Source organism: Rhipicephalus microplus, unplaced genomic scaffold (genome assembly GCF_043290135.1).
Source record: "Rhipicephalus microplus isolate Deutch F79 unplaced genomic scaffold, USDA_Rmic scaffold_13, whole genome shotgun sequence".
NCBI lineage: Eukaryota > Metazoa > Arthropoda > Arachnida > Ixodida > Ixodidae > Rhipicephalus > Rhipicephalus microplus.
In genome coordinates, this window is record NW_027464586.1 from 32,473,297 (window position 1) to 32,495,616 (window position 22,320).

Here is a 22,320-nt window from a genome sequence, read left to right on the forward strand (position 1 = left end):
TTGTCATACTTCAGTTTTCTGGGATTATGAAGAAGTCCCTTGTATCATCAATCGGCCTAAAGCAACTTACACTGCTTCACATTCATACTATGTACGACGGTGTGGCGCATGTATGTACTCATGGATCTACCACGTCACGTACCTTTGTCGCAGCCTTTGTCATCCCGCAGATGAAGATAGCTCGACGTTTCAAGATAGATCACAAGACCACATCAACCACATCAACAGCCGCGGAGCTTGTTGCTATTCGGGAGGCCATACGATTCATGTCGATAGAACCCGCTCGTAAATGAACAATACTGTGCGGTGCCAAAGCTGCTCTTCAAACCATCGATGGCTTCATGAGACAAGGTCAATATCATACTTTATCGATTGAAATAGCAGAGCTTCTTGGCATCGCTAGAAAAATTGGACACCATGTAACATTTCAATGGATACCTGCTCACTGTGGCATAATGGGCAATGAAGAGACGGACGCTGAAGCTAAGAGAGCTTTAAATAGTGCCCCGGAAGTGGGCATCGCATTTTCTACACAAGATACTAACATCCTACTTCGACGCGTAATGCGCAACTCCATCTTAGAGCACTGGCAGAAACCAGAACTACAGCACAAGCGGCTGCACAAATGTGACCCGGAAATGAAGTTCCGTATGCCTCACAAGTTAAAGTGAAGCATCTCATGCATTATCCACCGCATTCGCGTCGGCGTGGCTTACACGAGACGTTACACCTACTTGATTGGCTGTAGTGCAGAGGTCCCAATTGTAGTCACTGTCGGTTGCCAGAAACGCTCGAACAAATATTTTGCGACTGTCCAGCATATGCAAGCGAACGTCAGCAACTGATATCTTTGGTTGACCAATATATCAGTCGACCATCAACCGATGAGGTTGTGTTAGGTGCTTGGCCTGACGCCAGCAGCACACATGTGGTTATACGAGCCGTCATCGCTTTCTTAGAAGCCACTGGACTGGATGCACGTCAGTAGAGTTACCCAGCCTAATAAGAACATATCATCTCTCTACCTTACCATCGTCATTCATCACTCTTTCACTCCTCAGTCACCCTTCCCCAGTGTAGAGCAGCAGGCCAGAGCAAACTATAGCTCAGGCCCACCTCTCTACCTTTCTGTAAATAAATTCTCTCTCTCTCTTTCTTGGTTCAATCACCCCGAGCTGTGTGAGATTATCTGAAAGGCTGAGTAGAAAACAATGCAGCTTCTCGAGCTCTTTTTATTTATCATTTAAAGCGGCGTTCATTTTATGTATATAAAATGGCCGTCATGGTGCCATCTGCGTCCCTCCGTGTGATTTTTCAGGACTTACGCCACTGTATCTTTGCACAATTTTTCATCACACGCGCACATTGGGCAATAATGGGAACAATAAGTTGATTGATCTGTCTATTGCGAATACTTCTCACGTTTTACAAGTAATGCCTGTTTACAACTTATAAAAAAACCAATGCGTGGCGCGAAACGCAATATATACTACACTTCTGAACCATGTATTGTCTATAGCTTGAAGACACGCAGATGATGCAGATTCTCATGCAGAGCTAACCTCACTTGGCGTAATCGCGTAATCGGTCAGCGTTGTGTATTGCTGCTCTCCCTGTGTTATCCACGCGTTTTCACCCTTCCGGTACACGGGACATCCGGCACTAGTGCATACTCAGACGAAAACGTAAATGCCAAAAGGTACGCAGAAAAAAATTGGCCCCGTTTCTGCATGTTTCACTGCAAATGTCGCCGAAAGAAGATAGTCTTGCGTCTGGAGAGAGTGAACAAAACGTTTATTTGATGTGCGCGAAAAAATCAGTGAATTGTATTCTGAAAGCGCTGCGTTAGAGAGTCTCGATTCGTGCAGCGAAGGCGAACGAGCGCATCGAGCCACGTTAGACACGAGCGCTATCTGGCAGTTATCTTCGAAAACGAAGGAAGGCGTGCGCGCCTATGCGCGCCCACGGAGAAAGATGCGCGCCCGTCTCAGAGGCGAAAAGGTGTGAAACGCAAAGCGATGGGCAGGTGTCACCACTGTGTCGTATTAGCAAAGCGTTGGAAACACTTGCCTTTTTGAGCATCGCGTTGCGCTGTCAGCGCAGCGTGATAAACGGTTAGGTCCTTGGAATTACTTATGTGTGCCTTCTTTAGCATGAAGCCACACATAGAAAATATCGTTGTGTTGTTATAATGCCTCAGATATGCGCAAGAATCTTTGAAATTGACAATCGCACAAGTGTGAACGCTGAAACTTGAAAAATATTGCTGGGCGCAGTGGACGGGGTTAGCTGTTTCACGTATCGTTGGGTGACGTTTAGGATATTGTTAGCTCAGACAGACAGTCAAATGTAGTGACAGACACACCAAAACATTGACGTCAAAGGTCCCCAAGAAAAACTATCGTCTTTATTAGCAGCTGTTGGAAGGTGCCATTTACTGTAAAGCTGTCTTTTGTCGGCTTCACTTTGTGAAAACTAGACGTCATATTCAACATGGAAGACATCATCACCTCACCAATGAGTCCTAGTAGGCGCTCCATGGTCGGTAAGGCGTATCGCTCCCTGATGATATATAGGCTTGCCCAGCTTCATAAAATACACGCACGAATTGTAGCGGCCTGAGTTGTTGGGCACCACCACCACACAGACACACCAACTTGTTGGCTTGGTGATTTACTTAGTTATTCCCTGTGTTGGCATGCGTCTATCTCAACTATAGAAAGCTTCAGTAGTTGGGTGGTCTAAAATTTCACGAATGGGCAAATATGCTTCTTGGTGTGATTTAGGGGAATAGGGCGGCACTTGGTTCGATGCGGATCCCGTATGTGGTTCGTTCAGCCGGCCGAGTCCTCAGAACAGATTTGAAGTCACGTCTGCAGTTTTAGATGACTCACCCTGTGGGGTCTTGACGAGGTGAGCGCGTCGCCATGCTCTTGGAGTGAACGGACACAGTGGACGCAGTCAGTAGAAGCCAGCAACATACATACATTTATTTAACTAATTTAGTACGACGATATCGTCCACCGAATTGATACATCATAATGAACACGCTAGGACATCGTTACACGATAACACGTCAAACACACATGACAAACACACTAACACACCCAAGGCGGCATCACCAACGCTTGACTTACTACGTGCCCCCCCCCCCCCCCCCCCGGCGCGCAGGCCCGTGGTGCCCCGCTCTGAGGACCAACGCTAGAGACAACCGTTCGCGGCAACCGCCACGCGCAAAGAGACTCGCTCAACTCTCGCCCGCCACAAAGGGCTGCCTTCCGCCAGGGGTCACCGCCAGCGCTACCACTCTACCAACAGTGGTACTCAACGCGAACACAACGCCATCTATTGTCCGGCGGTTGTCACCCTCGAATTACGACTTCTGTGCGAGACGCGTGCGCCACGCGGCGCAAACAACTTTACAGGGATGGGTACACCGCCCCCATTCCCCCAACTTTAAATCAAACCATATCTCGAAAACAAAAACTTAAGCTACACAAGCTTTAACAAAAAAAAAATGACATCACATGTCCATAATGTTCCTGCACCACCACACCGCCGCCGGTGAACATTGCTGCACTGTTTGTCTCGACTTCACCTCAGTACCGGCCCCGCAACAGCAACGTTGCCGTCGGCGCGATGAACCATCGCTAGCGCCGATACGTCCTCCAGTTGCGACCAGCACTCACGAGGGCGCCGGACTGCAGGTATTTGCGTTGGTCCCAGGCATCTCCATCGCCTGACCTCCGGACCGCATTCCTGGCCAGCGACGCTGACAATGTGCAGAAGGCAGCCGACCATGGATCACATCCCTCCCGCTGAAGACATAAAAGAAAACTCGAAAAAAACAATAGAGCAGGGCCTAGGAAAGGGAGCTTTAGGCTTTTCGGCCACGTGGTGCGATGGTCAGTACTGCTAGCTAATGCATCGGTGGCGGCCGAGACGCCTATCAAAAGAAAACAAAAATCCCTTTTCCTAACTCGTGCATCGCAAGATTAAAAAAGCGAGGGAAGCAGAGCGAAACAGCTCAATGCTACGATCCACCTAGTTGTGCCACGTGCGACAGGCGGCTGTGCAGAGCCTTAGGCCTAATGAGTCGCTAGGCAACAACCAGTATCCACCCAGCACCCAGCCTAGGTGACGAGGAGGCAGCCACTAGGAGACATCCACTCTGTGAGGTGGCCCTATCACTCGCCGCACACAGCAGCTTACCGAGCGATCAGGGTCCACCGCCCCGGGCGCTGTCACGACGCCCTGACGTCGAGCCGCAATACAAGTCAGCAACGACGTCCGACTCCCTGAGCCCAAAGAGATAGAAGAAGCTATTTACAGAAAATCGGACCACCCACGAGGCTTTCGTAATCGCTCTCTTCGGGCTTGATTTGCAAACCACGTGCTCTAGGCCTTGCTCACCCCAAGACACAGACCACATCGCTCTCGTCCAAATTCAACAACGGTTTTGAAAACTAACAAAACAAAAAAACACAACACTTGCGAGCAAAAAATTATAATAAAAACTCAAGATGTCGACAAATTCAAACACGTCACAAAACCAATCTCCTCGCTTCTCAACAAAGCACACCGCCGACGCTAGCAATGAGAAAACCCCCTAGGCCTACTTTTCCCCAGCTCAAACAAAAGCCTGTACAGAACCGCAAAAACTGTCGTCCGATACTCCAAGAGCTCCAGGTTGGGCAGCCAGTGCGGGGTCTGGAAATGGCAAGCGAGCACTACGCCACGCTCTTGCAGTGAAAGGGCACCGTTGACACGGTCGGTACAAACACAGCAAGAAACATACATTTATTTAACTAATTTACAACGAAGATATCGTCCGCCGAATCGATACATACACCAGTGTTGAACACGCTAGGACATCGTTACACAATAACACGACAAACACACATGACAAACACACTCACACATCCAAGGTGGCATCGCCAACGCCTGACTTACCACGTGCCCCCCCCCCCCCCCGGTGCGCAGACCCGCGGTGCCCCGCGCCGAGAACCCACGCAAGAGACAACCGTTCGCGGCAACCGCCACGTGCCGAAGAGACTCGCTCAACTCTCACCCGCCTCAAGGCCTGCCTTCCGCCAGGGGTCACCGCCGGCGCTACCACTCTACCAACAGTGGATGGATGGATGGATGGATATGGCTGTACCCTTTAGATCGGGCGGTGGCTAGCGCCACCAAGCCGTAATACCTAATGAACCAAAAACTATATTTATTTTTTCCCTTAAAAAGGGAGTTTGAGGATTCGTACTTTGCAGTGAAAAGTTTAATTTTCACTCGTGCCTTGACTTTAGCCACCAATCAGATAACCTCCATCTAGTTAAGTCTACCCGCCTAAAGTTTATTTTGCCCTCCCGGTCCCTAAACCCCAGTGCTTTGAAAAACTCTGCGCCATCATCCTGAACTATAGGGTGAAGCCCTTTACAGAACATTATCAAGTGTTCGGCAGTTTCTTCTTCCTCTCCACACACACTGCATACTGTGTCTACCCCTTCGTATTTGGCCCGATATATCTTGGTTCGCAGTACTCCCGTCCTGGCCTCAAACAGTGAACTACCCCCACTATTATCATAGATCCTTTCCTTGGCAATTTCCTGCTTAAAAGTTCAATAGATCTCTAGTGCGGACTTCTTAATCATGCCCCTTCTCCACATGTCAGTCTCCGTTTCCTTCACTTTCTCCTTAACCGATAGTTCTTTTTGTTTTGGCAACCTGCTGTTTTCTGAGTATTTACCAGTCAACTTCCTGGTTCGCTTCCTCCGTTTTGTATCGCCATTCTTCATGTACAAGTAGCAGAAAACCTTCCTAGCCCAACGCTCTTCCCCCGTTTCTCTCAATCGCTTCTCAAATTTTATCTTGCTGCTAGCTTCCCTGCCCTCAAATAATGTCCATCTCATATCACCTTGCACTCCCTGATTTGGTGTATTCCCGTGAGCTCCTAAAGCAAGCCTACCTATTCCACGTTGCTTAATTTCTAATCTTGCTTGAACTTCTGATCTCATGCACAAGACCACATTGCCGAACGTCAGCCCAGAAACCATGACCCCTTTCCATATTCCTCTCACAACATCATACCTATTGTAACTCCACAGTGCCCTAATTTTCATGACTGCTGCATTCCTGTTACCTTTAGTCGCCACGTATATTTCGTGTTCCCTCAGATACTCGGTCTCATTGCTTATCCATACGCCCAGATATTTGTATTTATCTGTTATCTCTAACGTGACCTCCTGTATTCTAAGCTCACTACCTTCGTTGTCATTGAAAATCATGACTGCTGATTTTTTCTTACTGAATCTAAAATCTAACCTATCTCCCTCATTACCGCAGATGTCCATCAATCTCTACAAATCTTCCTTGCTGTGGACCATTAGCGCTATATCATCTGCATACATTAATGCTGGTAGTGCCTGTTCAATGAGTTTTCCTTGTTTGACGAAAGAGAGGTTGAAGCCAAGTCCGCTTCCCTCTAATTTGGCCTCTAATCCTTGTAGGTAAATCATGAATAATAAGGGTGACAGGGGACACCCCTGCCTAAGCCCCCGTTTTACCTCTGCAGGCTTGGATACCTGTTTTTCCCACTTTATAACGACCTTGTTACCTTTATAGATACCCTTTAAAATATTAGTGACTACATGTTCCACGCCTAGTGTGTCCAGTATTCCCCACAGTTCCTCTTGAACCACGCTATCGTACGCTCCCTTGATATCCGAAAATGGTAGCCACATGGGCCTGTCTTCCTTTTCTGCTATTTCGATGCACTGCGTCAGTGAGAACAGATTGTCTTCCAACCTCCTGTGTTTCTGAAACCCATTCTGCAGTTCCCCCAGCACCCCCTCATCCTCTATCCACGCCTGCAGTCTTTCCTTTATAATCTGCATCGCCAGCCTGTAGACCACTGATGTCACTGTCATAGGACGGTAGTTGTTTATGTCAGCTTTGTCCCCCTTTCCTTTATAGATCATACTCATCCTGCTAAGTTTCCATCCATCGGGAACTTCACCATCGATTATTATTGTGCTCACTGCCTCTCTCAAAGCCTGCTTAGACTTCGGACCTAATGTCTTTATCAGCATACTTGGAATGCCATCTGGGCCTGTGGATATACTACTAGGAACCCTTTTCTCAGCCCTTTCCCCCTCTTGTTGTGAAAATGGAGCCACTGCACCACTTCATTCGTCCTTGTCTATTGTGGTGCACAAAGTACTTCTTTGTTGAAATTTTTCTGTCACCCTTGTTCTTATATATTCAATAGCTTCGTCCCCTTCCAGCCTAGCACCTTGGGCTGTAGTTATAAAACTCTGCTCTAGGCTCGTCTCATTTCTTAAGGAGTTTAGAGGGTTGCAAAATTTTGCAGCTGCCTTTCTATCTTTTTTGTGTACTTCTGCCAGCTACTGAGCTCCCTTCCTTCTAATCTTTTCATTTATCAGAAGGGATGCATCCCTTCTACAGCTTAGAAAGGTTGCCCATTTTCTTTCAACACCATCTGTCGGTTCACCCCGCTGCTTAGCATGTCTGTGTTTCCTAGAGGCTTCCTGACGTTTTGCTATGGCTCTCTTAACTTCCTCATCCCACCAACTTTTTGGTTTGTGTCTTGTTTTCCGGGGTGACTTGTCACGCGTCTTAGCAAGCTCTAGCTCAAAGAGTCTAATTAGATTCGTGTATGTCAACACTGTCTTATTATTCTCCGTGATCACTTTCTCAATTTGTTTAGTGGCTATTTTAATTTGCCAACCCGCATAAAAATTTTTCTGTAGTTGCTCATCTTGTCTCTTTCCCACTTTCACTGCTCTTCCAAAACTTAGCTTGATACGTTTGTGATCGCTACCCAGACTTCTGGAGCCACCTCCATCTATGTGCATTCCCCTGAGCTTATCATACCTCCTATGTGACATCAGTGCATAATCTATCGTTGACTGAAGCCTTCTTACCTCCCATGTTATTTGCCCTTCACACTTCTCCGTACTGTTGCAAATGATCAAATCAAGCCTTCCACACATATCCATGATCATTTCGCCTGTCGGGTCGGTATACCCATCTATATCTTCTATGAGCGCATTCATGTCTCCTAGTATAATTATCTCGCACTTTCTTCCTAACTCCTGAATGTCCTTTGATATACACTCTACCATTGGCTGGTTTTCCTCTCTTGCCTTTGCTCCCGTCCACAAGTACACGAAACCAAGGAGTGCCATTTGACCTGCCACTTTTCCTTTTAGCCATAAATGTTCCTTGCACTCCTGCTTCACCCTTTGCCAGTCTGTACTTTTATGAATGAATGCCCCAATACCTCCCCGCTTTCTGTTGCCTTCTGTTCTATTACAATACTCCCACGCGTAGCCCGGATTGTTCGGAGGTTGTTCCATGTCCCTGAGATGTGTTTCTACAAAACCGTATACCATCGGCCTCTCTACTTTTAGCTGTTCTTCTATGTCTGACCACTTCAGCCTGTTCCTACCACCCTGAATGTTAATATATCCTATGTCTGAATTGGCTCGGCGCTCGTGGCTACGTCTATTTGTGCCCCGGACTCTACCTATCTTAGATATTGGTGCCACTTCGGAATCGTATCTGTCCATACCACCTGTCGAAGAGTCTCCCTGGTTGTTTTCCTCGTTACTAGCTATCCTGCACCCCGAAGGGCTCGCTTGCCCCCCAAAAAAGCTACTGCTCGTCCTGCAAGTCGCCAACCCACCTCATGGCCTAGCCGACCATCGAAGTGAATTCTGTCTTGTTGAACCCCCCCCCCCTCCACCTATGCACCTCTCTGTTTATTTCCACCACCTCAAAGCCTTTCTCTCGACTCATCCGCCATATCTCTTGGTTTGCGTTGACTACTGCTCTTTGCAGGTTGCTATCACGCACCGGTACCTCCGGTATCGTGCATATCACTACCTGTACCTTAGGAGAAGTGGCGCGCATGTCATCGACGCCTTTCGCCAGTGTGGCTGCTAGTTCTGCTGTATCTTCATTTAAGACATCGTTTAAACCGCCTGAAATTATCACGAGGTTTCGTCTATCAGCTGTCGTTTTGAGCTTTGCGCTCGCTTGCCTCATGACTGCTTCCAGCTTGCGTCCTGGGAACGCCCCTACTGCAACCCTCTTGTCACCTCTTACCCTCTCTTTGATGGCTTCTGTGCATCGATTTAAATTCGAGTCCCCGGCGATTATCACATGCTGTGACTTTTCAGCTGGAGCGTTCTGCACCTGGGGGCTACTTGCATCTATGACGCCGGCTGCTTTGTTCCCTCCCTGCCCCACCACTACCTCGCTGAAGCTGGGCCTTGCGACAGTTGAACCGGCTAAACCTGTTTTTTACAAACTTGCTTGCTTTTCCTTCTCTACCGTTCTGGTTGCCGGTTCCCTACTGTTCTCTCGGTAGGTCGCTTCTTTGTTCAGCTTCGCTAGCGCTTCCGCGGCGGACTTCAGTCTTTCTCCCATTGCCCTCGTTTTCTCTTGCTCTGTCACCAACGCAGTCTCGAGCTCGGAGATTCTCATCAGCAGTTCACTCGGGGCAACCATAATTTTCTTAATTTTTTCCTCGATCTCACATTGCCTACACTTCGCGTCAGCCTCTTCTCCATCCGCTTCTACGCTTGGGTTCACTTTTAAACCCACTCCACATCCTGAACACTTTACATTTTTTTTAACCATGCCTTTCTGACACCAATTGTCCCTATACTCGATAATTACTAAACTCGAGCCCTGCAGTACGAAAAAAAAGAAAGTCTAAGCTCTACTACAAAAATTTGCGTGTTCAATGTACGCGCACCTTCCCCACGGGGTGGCAAAAGAAAAAAACAAAAAAAAATTCAAACACACACACCTGCACTAACTAATAAATACCTGGTGACTGGCCCCCGAAAAAGCCGTACCATAAAATAAGTGCTACGAAGATTTCAACCGCTGCCTTATAATTATAAAGATAAGCTCAAAACATGCAAAAACACTTATCTGCGCAGTCGTTCCGGAGCGCTCAAAAAACACGTCCATCCACCTTGACAGCCCGAACTCAACGCGAACACAACGCGATCTATTGTCTGGCGGTTGTCACTCCCCAAATTTGGCTTCTGTGCGAGACACCTGCGCTACGCGGCGCAAACAACTTTACAGAAAATGTCAACACCCCCGCAATCCCTAGCCATGCCGTCCACAAGCTTGACGACTTGCAGAACTTTAATGGCTCGAAAGCCTAGAAGAGGCCCCGTTTGTGAGTGCACGATCTACATTTTTTTTTGTGTGTGTCGTCCAACCTCTACATCTCAAGGTAGTCCCGAGGGTGGCCCAAACGACTAGCGGTTGCTCTCCAGGGCCCGTGAGGCTGGCTTCTTGAAGGCGATGCCTTCCACTTTGGCTAACCCATTGACTTCAACGTCGACGTTGAAGTCAATGAGTTAGCCGAAGTGGAAGGCACCGCCTGTGGAAGTCCATGGCTTAGCCAAAGTGGAAGGCACCGCCTTCAAGAAGCCAGCCTCAGGGGCCCCGGAGAGCAACCGCTAATCGTTTGGGCCACCATTGACTTCAATGTCGACATTAAGGTCAACTTTTTTTATACCAATTCGTGTGTCAGATGGATCACTTAGGTTTCTTTTTCTTGTTCTTGTCGTTTCACGTTACACTATCTTGATTCGTTCATTTCTATTTGTACTTGTTGCTCCCACTCCTGCATACAGCCTCATCTAGAGACTAGTTGTACTGTATAAGTAAATAGGTCAATAAATAAATAGGTAAATAAATTCTGCGTAACTCATGCCAATGCCGATGGTAACTTTTTTGTTGGATGAGCTATCTGAGCTGTTTGCATTGGTAATTAAAACAAATTAGTTACTAAGACCCCCAAAGTGTAACAATGGTGTTCACTAAGAATTAGTATTATGATTGTCTTGACTACTATCGCACGATATTGTCCTGTTTCGCCTTTCGCAATGAAAAAATGAGCATCAGAAAAAAGGCAGATGGAGCCCAAGCGTTCACAGAGTGCATGATACGTGGTGTTGTGCCGGCCAGCAGTGATTGTACATAAACTGCGCAGAGCCCCAGGAAGGCCGTCCCCCGTTGGATGAGGAAGATGATATCAGGGGAGACGAAGAACGAGCACCCCTGGAGACCCCGTCGCAGCCTCTGCGCGTGCCGCAGTTTTCGGGCCGCTCTTTCTTGGAGCTGCACCGGCTGCAAGCTTACACGGGTCTGTCGCTCGAACTGGAGCTCAAGGCAGACGCGCCCGACGGCCTGCTTCTGTACAATGGCCAGACCACCTCCGGTGCCGGTGACTTTGTCTCTCTGGCCCTGCGTGACGGGCACCTCGAGTTCCGGTACAACCTCGGCTCAGGCCCCGTGCTGCTGCGCGCTCCCAAACCACTCACCATAGGCCGCTTTCACCGGGTGGTCGCCAAGCGCTATCTAAAGGTGAATACACGCTCGTTCTCTATCACGCGTCAGCGAAAGTGTCCCTAAAGTACAAAGCTTAGCCAGCCCGTTGCAGAATCCCGTTTTGTTTTTGTTTTTGTTTTCTTTGTGCTTTCAGCTGGCTGGTAAATGGGAGGCATGAGCAGGAGTGGAAAAACACATAAGTACAGGTAATACCACTAAAATTTTTCTCAATAACTTACGCACACTATAAATGGGCGGCAAACGCACATTTTGAAACGTGGTATAAAAATATCATACAATGCATGTTATGCGTCTGCACAAGCTGTTGTGCATACGTCATTGTGAATAACACTACATAAAAGCAAGCAAAAAGAAACAAAAAACTGTGCCGCGATCACAGAATGAGGAGGATGTGATGGGAAGACATACTACAGGTTAGCTTCGCTAAGAATGGGGTTACTAAAGCTGCATCCACAACGTCACCAGGAAGACGATTCTTCTGGTGTAAAATTTGTGTTTCCTGTGTTTTTCTGAGCGAGAACGAGGGAAGAAGATCTGAGAATTCGTGAGTTACTTACAGTTTCTGAAGTGGCGCTTAAGACAGTAGAGCGATACAAATAACACGGGACAGCGCACCAACCTAAGAAGTCATTGGTTAATTGCACACTTAGAAATATATGCTCTAAGACAATCCAACGTGTTCGTTTAAATGTCATTTTTTGGTGCAAAAATGTATGATTCGAGTGACTTCACAATACTTGGGTTCGATGAATGAAATTGAGGAACAAGGATCAGAGTTTTTCCTAATGTGAAATATGTCGATGATACGGCATGCGGTTTCACCCACGTGGCTGAAGATAGGATCTCCAGAAGTTTGTCGACAATGTGGCCTACGAGAGTGAGCAGAGGTAAGAAATATGCTGTGAGTTATGTCCATGAAACTTTCACGAAGGCTTGCGCATGATCATTTGTAAGGTTATGTGATCGTCTTATCCACTGCAGTATAAGCCTCTTTAATGTTTCGAGCATGAAAAATAACATTCACACCATTGTCTTCACCAGCCGTAGTTTGCATGGGATGGGAAAAGGCTGTCAGCACGCGTGGAAACAGAGGAGGAAGCGGTGATTTTAAGCTTTATTCTCCTTTAAATTAAACGAGTCCACCGTTTTCGCAAGGAATGATGAAATAAAAATAAAAAAATAAACAAAATGAATAATAAAATTTAATAACAATAATGAAAATTAAAAAAAAGCAAATAAAAATTAAATATAGGAACTAAAAATAAAAAATGAAAACTTAAAATAAAAAGTTAAAAGAAAATATAAAGATATATTGAATAAAAAATAAAGAAAAATAAAAATAATAAATGCATTCAAATATAGCTTGCGCATTTTTTACCATGGAAAATATGCGCTAATTCAGTGAAATAAAGCCTAATTCATTCAATATAGTCATCAGTAATAAAGATATATGTATGAATATTCCCTCACACGAAGTTAGTGGCAGCTACGAAGAATTGTCTATATATCGTTACGGGGATTAAAAATACACGATAGAGAGAAACAAGTGTATTTGCAATATTTACAGGTAGGTGTGACACCCCAGGGATTATAGGATCTCGCGCGCCGAATCCGATTCTTCTTCATCGATGCGTCTACGACGGCGGAGCCTTGCCCGCTCCCTCGTAACATCACCCCCGGCGGACGAAGCGCCATCACGGCACCGCTAAGTCAATCAGAACTGGCAGTGTAGTAGCGGTTTATTCACGAAACATGAGCAACATCAGTAGGTGGTGTGGCAGCAGAGTGTGGTTCAACGGGAGTGATGAGGTAGTCGTCAGTGACCTTGTGGAGAAGTTTGTAGGGCCCAGTGTATCGTGGAAGGAGCTTCTCGCACAAGCCTTCACGCCGATGCGGCGTCGAAAGTAGGACGAGAGAGTCAACAGGGTAGTCAACGTCGCGGTGCCAGTCATCGTAGCGGACTTTTTGTGAGGCCCGAGAAGCAGTGAGCCTTGTGTGCGTGATTTGGCGAGCGACGCGGGCTCGAGAAGCAACGTCCTGAGCATACGCCGTTGGTTCGGTGGTATCAAAAGGAAGGAGTGTGTCGAATGGCAACGCAGGGCTGCGGCCGTACAGGAGAAAGAACGGAGAATAGCCGGCGGTGTCATGCCTTGATGAATTGTACGCAAACGTAACGTACGGGAGCATTGCGCAGTCACGGTGATCAGCAGAGACGTACATGGACAACATGTCTAAGAGTTCGGTTGAGGCGCTCTGTGAGACCGTTGGTCTGGGGATGGTAGGCAGTAGTAAGGTGATGTTCGGTAGAGCAGCTACGGAGGATTTCGTCGATAAATTTTGCGAGAAAGCAGCGGCCACGATCCGTCCAAAGGTGGCACAGAGCCCCATGCCGCAGAATGACGTCATTCAGTAGAAATTCTGCGACGTCTGTAGCGCAGCTACTTAATAAGGCACGAGTTATAGCGTATCTGGTCGCATAGTCAGTTGCGACAGTGATCCATTTTTGCCTGAAACAGACGTTGGAAAAGGTCCAAGCAAGTCGAGGCCAACGCGGAAGAATGGTTCCGGGAAAATATCGATAGGTTGGAGCAGGCGAGCCGTGCGGATAGCAGGATGTTTGCGATGCTGGCAGCGCTTGCAAGCAGCGACATAGCGGCGCACAAATTTATACAGGCCAGGCGAAAAGAACCATTGCCGCACACGGTGATAGGTGCGTAAAAACCCCAGGTGTCCTGCAGTCGGAGCGTCATGCAGATGCTGAAGAACGGTGGCACGGAGGTGTCGGAGAATAACTAACAAAACGTTCGGGGCCATCAGGCTTCATGTTGCGGGGGTAGAGAATTTCGTTGCGGAGGACATATTGACGGAGCGAAAGTTCGGAATGTCCTGAAGATACTCGCTCAATCACCGTCTTGAGGTTTGCGTCCCGGCGCTGCTCTGTGCCGATGTCGCGCAAATCGGATATGGCGAGCACACAAGAATCGCTCTCATAGACAGCAAAGTTAGCAGGGTCCACCGGATAACGTGAGAAACAATGGGCATCTTGGTGTAACCTGCCAGACTTATAAATAACGTCGAAGTTATACTCCTGGAGACATATAGCCCAGCGACCTAGGCGACCAGTTGGGTCCTTGAGCGACGACAACCAACACAGAGCGTAGTTGTCCGTAATAAATGAAAACTCCCGGCCATACATGTAGGGGCGAAATTTCACTACAGCCCATACCAACGCAAGACACTCGTGCTTCGTTATCGAATAGTTCCGCTCAGATGTGGAGAGAAGGCGGTTGGCATACGCAATAACACGCGTTTGGCCCCCTAGTGTTGAGCGAGAACGGCGCCAATGCCGTGAGCACCGGACCGGCGTCTTTGCGAACTTCAGTCGTCGCGGACGGGTCAAAGTGAGCCAATATTGGTGGTGAAGTGAGCAAATGGATTAGCGTGGAAAACGCAGCTGCTTGGTCTTGGCCCCACGAGAAGAGCGCATTGTTTTCGAGAAGATCAGTGAGTGGTCATGCAATTGTAGCGAAATTGCGTATAAAGCGTCGGAAGTACGAGCATAAGCTCACAAAACAACGAACATCTTTGGTAGTAGAAACCAGAGAAATGTTCTTGACAGCGCTAACCTTGTCAGGGTACGGTTGGACGCCAGCAGCACTTACACGATGACCAAGGACTGTGATTTCCCAGCGGTCGAAATTGCACTTTTTCGAGTTCAGCTGGAGTCCTGATGCACGAGAATCGGCTACAATGGTCGACAAACGAGTTAGGTAGCTTTCAAATGCTGGAGAAAAAAATCGCATCGTCGAGGTAGCAAAGGCAGATGGACCATTTATAACCACGGAGGAGAGAGTCCATCATACGTTCGAAGGTTGCCGGGGCGTTGCACAGTCCAAAAGGCATAACCATGAACTGATAAAGGCCGTCCGGTGTGACAAAGGCAGTTTTTTTGCGGTCTAAGTCGTCGACAGAAATTTGCCAATAGCCCGAACAGAGATCTATAGATGAAAAGTATAGCGCGCCATGAAGGCAGTCAAGGGCGTCGTCGATTCGTGGCAGGGGAAATACGTCTTTGCGGGTTATCCTGTTCAAGGCACAGTAGTCAACGCAAAATCTCCACTCTCGTGGAGCGCGTGTCTCCTAAATCGAAAAGAACCAACCTATTATAATCTCGCTTGTAACACCTACTCCTCCATAGACCTAAGCATAGTATCTCCATCTCTTGTGCCTCTACTCTAGTGGAAAGTTGTCAGTAATCTGTACAGAACTGACCTCTTCCCCGTATTTTTGAGCACAACCACAATAACTGAGTGTCCACCACGTGTTCCCAAGTGGCTCATAAACAAAGCCGACTGGAAACAGTTTTATACGATCGCTCGTCTAGGTTGGAATGACATATGTACTTTGAACATTGATGTTGCTGTTAACTACTTCACAGCGTTTTTGATTGATGCTGCAACAAAATGCATCCCACAAACAAATGCACACCCTGGAAAACGGCGTGCGCCATGGTGGAATTCTGAATGCCGAAACGCACGCAAACAGCAAAACAGAGCTTGGAGTTTGCTTCGGAACTCACCGACAGCCGAAAATCTTGACACCTTCAAGAAAATAAAGTCTCAAGGCAGGAGAACGCGTCGGCAGGCCAGAAGAGAAAGCTGGCAGAAGTTTTTGTCAGGGATAAATTCATACACACAGGAGGCTAAAGTCTGTAACATGGTCGGTAGGATAGCATGAAAACAAGTACACACACTTCCACTCGTAAACACTCAGGGTGATACCTTGAAAGATCAGGCAAACTTCTTCGGTGCACACTTCGAATAGGTGTCCAGCTCATCCCACTATACTGACACTTTCCAAAAATACAGAACAAGAATAGAAAAGCAGAAACTCGAACACAAATGCACTAGATACGAGGCATATAACCAAGCTTTCAGTCTAGCTGAGCTGCGGACGTCTCTAAATTCCTGCAGTACTTCTGCCCCAGGTTCTGACCGTGTGGTGTATGAAATGTTAAAAACCTATCAATCAAAACACGAAAAACCTTACTTTGTACAATGCTATCTGGTATTCTGGCACTATCCTTACCTCCTGGAAAGAGGCTATTATTATTCCCATTTTGAAAGAAGGCAAGGACCCTTCTTTAGCTTCGAGTTATAGGCCTAATGCACTTACAAGCTGCTTGTGCAAAGTCTTAGAAAAAATGATAAACTGCGGACCTGTACATTTCCTTGAAACAAACAATTTGCTCGACCCATTTTAGTGCGGATTTCGAGAGAGTAGATCCAGCACAGACCACTTTGTTCGTCTCGAGCCACAGATCAGAGACGCCTTCGTCCATAAACAATATTTTCTCTCTGTGTTCCTCGATATCGAAAAGGCTTATGATACAACATGGCGTTTTGGAGTTTTAAGAGACCTGTCCCATCTTGGCGTGCGCGGAAGAATGTTTCACATAATCGAAAGTTACCTGTCAAACCGGACATTCCGTGTCCGAGTGGGCACGGTTCTTTCCCAAACATTTGTCCAGGAAACAGGCATGCCACAAGGTGGTGTACTTAGCTGCACACTTTTTCTCATCAAAATGAATTCCTTGCAATTGTTCATCCCTCGCAATATGTTTTATTGTACATATGTCGATGAAGTCCAGCTTGGCTTTAGATCTTGCAATCTGGCAATGTGTGAGCGGCAGGTTCAGTTACGTTTAACAAGGTCTCCAAATGGGCAGAGGAAAACGGATTCCGACTGAACCCACAAAAAAAAAACACGTGTGTCTTGTTCTCCCGAAAGAGAGGCATGCACTCAGAACCCGACATTAAACTGAACGATCAACGTCTGTCTGGTAATGCGGAGCATAAATTCTTAGGCTTAATCTTGGACAACAAGTTGACCTTCGTACCGCACATCAAATATTTAAAAAGAAAATGTTTAAAAGCCATGAATGTTTTAAAAGTGTTGTCAAGTACTACGTGGGGTAGTGACAGGCAATGTCTCATGAACCTGTATAGAAGCCTCATTTGCACCCGCTTAGATTATGGGGCCGTTGTTTATCAGTCTGCGACTCAAAGCGCTTTGAATATGCTGAACCCCGTGCACCATTTGGGCATCCGCCTTTCTACGGGTGCTTTTCGCACCAGCCCTGTAGAAATCCTTTATGTTGAGTCAAATGAGTGGTCGCTTCATCTCCAGAGAACTTACAAGTCCTTTGTTTATTTCCTTAAGGTGAAAGCAGACACGAAGCAACCCTCATACTCTACTATTAATGATTGGTCGAGCTCCATTCTGTTTCAAAACAGACCTTCAATGAGGCAGCCCTTCTCAGTTCGCCTGAAGGGTCTAGCTGAGGAAACTGAAGTGTCACTTGAACACAGTTTAACGGCTTCTGTAGCATACCCGCCACTGTGGCAGTGGCAGACATAGACTCCGATGTGTCTTTTCTAGAAGTTACAAAACATGCGCCTATTGCCCATATCCGAACATACTTCCTGGAACTTCAATACAAATACACACGTCCCGAGTTCTTTGCAGGTGCCTCCAAGTCTAACTTCTCTGTGTCCTACACTGCTGTCGGCCCATCCTTTTCGGATGCTGGCCCTTCACATCCAGGCACAAGTATCTTCACAGCGGAAGCTTATGCGATACTTGTGGCGGCTAAACACATCAAGCAATTACAAATACAAAAAGCAGTAATTTATACGGACTCCCTCAGTGTGGTAACGGCTCTGCACACTCTTAAAAAACAAAAAAAACCAGTCCTTGTCTCACTTTACTCCATTTTGTGCACACTCTACACACATAAACAACATGTTGTAGTGTGCTGGGTGCCAGGGCACCGTGAGATCCGAGGCAACGTGAGGGCGGATCAGCTCGCTGCATCCGTCCACAAAAGCACTGCCCCTACACCCATATCAATCCCGGCCCTTGATCTTAAGCCGCCTCTCAAACGAAACCTCAGGGACTACTGGTAGAGCAAGTGGGATACATACACACAAAACAAACTACACATTATTAAGCCACACCTTGGTCATTGGCTGCCAGTATCATAATCGCGTCGTACAGAGGTAATACTAACGAGGCTCAGGATAGGAGACACATGCACGACACACACATATCTTTTGTCCGGTGGCGATCCACTATTGTGTGACAGATGTGGTGAAGAATTAACAGTCCTTCACATGTTAATCCAGTGCAAACACTTAGAAACTCTAAGAAAACAACATTTTCCATTACTCTACCGACAACATATACCTTTACACCCTGCAATGTTTGTCGGTAGGGAACCGGTTTTTAGTCATAAATCATTGTTAGCGTTTTTAAAAGAAATTCATAGCTTTCATGTCATATACCCGGGCATACCGTAGCATGACCTCTCTAGAGAGGTTTTTGCTGCGGTGGCAACATAAGAAAGCACATGCCTCACGGCCCTTGGACGCAAGGGTATGAACGAGTGAGGCACTTGTGCTAATGCCATACATGTCCACCATCGTTTTTCATTATCACCAACTTTTGTCACCTATTCACACCACACCCACCTTTCACGGCATGATCTTCATTTTATTACTTGTATGTTTTCACCCGCCTTACCGCGAGGAATTTTATGGCCCTTATACAGCCGCTTATCACAATCATTGTCCATATTTTTAGTAAGATACACTGGCGCTCTTTGGCCGTGAAATGGCCCTTGCGCCACAAAACATCAAACATCATCATCACCGCAAAATCTCCAACTGCCATCTTTGTTTTGACTAAAACAACAGGTAACGCCCATGAGCTTAAGAGGCCTCTATGACTCCTTTGGAGAGCATCTTCTCGACTTCTCGTTGTATGACCTGGCATTCGGATCGGGAAACACGATAAGGTCGCCGTCTAACAGGACTAGCATCGCCGGTATGTATTTGATGACGCAAGACGGACGTATGACCGAAAGGGCAATCATTGATGTAGAAAATATCTCGGTAGGTGGTCAGAACCTGGTGTAGTTGCGCAGCCCGACAGGGCGGAACATCAGGGGCAATCATCATCGTGATTTCATCGGTAGGTGCGTTTGCTCGGCTGGCTGCAATAGGGGACGCGCAGTTTTCAGGGTCTATTGCCACGATGTTACATGCATCAAGTGAGGAAACATGGCCTAATGAAATGCCGGGCGGGAGAACTTGGGTCGAACTACTAAAGTTGAGAGGCGGAAGCTGAACGTAGTTGTCCACGATAGTCACGATTGATGCGGCACAGCAACACTTCGCGCCCAGAGCACATATACTAATGCAGACGTTATGCAGTCATCGTCAAGAAGAGCTGGTGATATCGTTAAGACCACAAACGTGGCGGTTTGCGGTGACAGCCGAACATAATCAACAGCGCACGAGTGGTGTGACGGTGAGGACGGCACAGCCTCAAGTCGAGGCAGTTCAAGTTGGAGAACGGCGGTTGCAGAGTCGATGAGAGCGGCATGAGCGGACAAGAAATCCAATACAAGATTCAGGTCACTGGGGCACTGCTCAATACCTGCAAATAGAACAGATGTGGGGTGATCGGCGATTGTGATGCGTGTTGTGCACATTCCTGTGATGGCAAGACTTCTTCCGTCGGCGACACGAATAATCCCAGGAGCAGCCGGTGTGAGAACTTTCTTCAGGCGGTGACGAAGTCGGGCACTCATCACAGACATACGTGCCCCGGTGTCAATAAGTGCAGAAGTCAGGCCGTGAGCGTCCACGTCGATAAAATTTCGTCGTTTCGGCAGTACAAGGAGAGGATTTGAGGTCGGTATTGAGGATGCAGCTTCACCTCTAAGAACTGCACCGCTTAGTTTCCCTGATGAAAATTGAGCAGAGAGGTCGGGAGTCGTCGTAGAGGAGAAGGGGACGCCGGGCGACGACCAGGCGGTGAATGAGACTCATGACGTCGAGGCGACGGTGAGCGACTGTGCTGCGTATCAGAGCACCATAGGGTGGAAGGTGGTGGTAGCTGTCCGGGATCGGCGCAGGAGGCTGGAAAAGGCGATAGCTGTCGGCGCGGCGAGCATTGTTATACTGTGTTCGGGACTTAGACCAATGGTTGCGGCAATACCGTGCGACGTGCCCTGTGCGGCAGTAGTTTAAGCAGATCGGCCGATCATCCGCCGTTCGCCATTCAGCTGGATTGCGAGAGCAAGAGAAAAGACCGTTCCTGGGGCAGTAACCTGGGGCGAGGCGGCGAATTGAACGGAAGCCAATCGGTCGAGACTGAGAAACTGCGCAAACATCGAAGCCCAAACTGCTGAGCTCTTGCGATCTCCTCCTTATGGTTCTCGTATCAGGCTTTGACCGTGCCTTTCAGGTAAAACAGCACGTTGGCTAGCATAAGAGTCGGGTCGTACCGGTCGAGCGCACTGGTACGTTCGTAGTTGACTATCCAGTCGTCAACATCAACTTCGTCCGTATCGCAGAACATTCCTGGATGTTTCGGATGCGTCAGCACATACGTGGGTGGGGGTGGGGCCGGTGGAGGCGTTGCCGTGAATGGTGCAGGAGTCGCCGAGGCCGACGGAGAGGTCGCCCGTGCGGTCAGTCCCGTGCTCCATCACGGATTCGACGACCACTGTGGAGCTTTGTTGTATGGCGCTTCGTTACCCAGTACCTCCACCAACTTGTTACGGGGATTACAAATACAGGATAGAGAGAAACGAGTGTATTGGCAATATTTACACATAGGTGTGACACCCCAGGGCTGCTAGGATCTCGCGCGCCGAATCCGCATCTTCTTCATCGATGCGTCTACGACGGCGGAGCCATGTCCACTGCCTGGTAATAATATAAATGAAATCTTTGCAACGTTCTTTCAAACATTTGATAGTCTATTGCAAGCTAAATAGTGGTATAATATGCAAAATTTTGTGAGATTTAGTAAGTAATCCTAATTCAATTCTAATCAAATATTTACTTATCCTTAAGTCTTGATGCTCTGTTTCAATGCAAGTACAATCAAGTCTGAGGTGAGAAATATTGTGCAAGTTCATTTTCGGTAAAGTCCATTTTCAATGCAAATAACTTTTTTCACGTGCCTGCAGAAAGCGGCACGTTGAATGGCTCGTCGAGTAAAGTGGTGCCTTCAAAAAAGCGATCACCACAAACTGAAAATAAATGTATGATGCAGCAGGTTCAATTTCTGCAAACCTTGAAATATGTTCCTCTTTCTTACCTCTAGTTGATGCAAATAGCACAAACAAGGGATGGCCCGGTTGTGTACAAAGCATTCCAAATAGTCAAATAATGTAGCAAGGGGGCCTGGTTGGTATGAAATACTAGTGGCAGCGCAATGCATCAGGACTTCACGATGGAACAAAGCAATAACAACACAGTTTTAGCAAATGTGTTATATACTCGCACCATAAGATTTTTGCAAACACGTTTTGCACACTGCAGCAAATAACACTTCGTAGAAGTTCATAAAAGGGTTCTGTGATTTTGGAGAATATTGAAAAGAATCCCCATCTATCGGAGCAGATTTTTCGTAAATCACCGATTCTCCGAAGTTAGGTGTTTATTTTTTATTAGGCGCTGTTTCAATATAGCCTTATTATTATTTTTCTAATTAAACGATGTTGCAGTGTTGCTGATAATCTTTCTTCCCCATTCTTTTATTTTCTTTCACTTGCTGCTTATTTACTCAGACATTAGGGCTGTTCATGTTCACTGCTGTATATTAGCCAACGTGTGCTTTTGGACGGCAGGAGCTTGTCCAACGGCTCCTCAGCTTTTTTCTTTTAGCCTTGGCATGATGAAAACAAAAAGTTGCTGCGTAGAAAATGCAGCACAGTCAGAGCGAAAACTGGAACAGCAACCTCTCTAGAGCCTCTATCCTGGAGCAAGTGACGCGAGGTACCCAGCACTCCACAGATCACCGTATCTTTCAGGAAGCTCCCATTACGCCAACGTTCGT

The 22,320-nt window shown here is 47.2% G+C and overlaps 1 protein-coding gene across 5 annotated transcripts in view; it reads left to right on the top strand.

Annotated features, from left to right (window-relative positions):
• The window catches only part of LOC119164607 (agrin), a 583,580-nt gene that overhangs the window by 450,282 nt on the left and 110,978 nt on the right, over window positions 1-22,320 (top strand). For all 5 annotated transcript variants that reach the window (XM_075882719.1, XM_075882720.1, XM_075882722.1 and 2 more), the window contains one exon: window positions 11,045-11,418. In XM_075882719.1, the coding sequence (XP_075738834.1) occupies window positions 11,045-11,418 (374 nt within the window). The remainder of the gene's footprint in view (window positions 1-11,044; window positions 11,419-22,320) is intronic.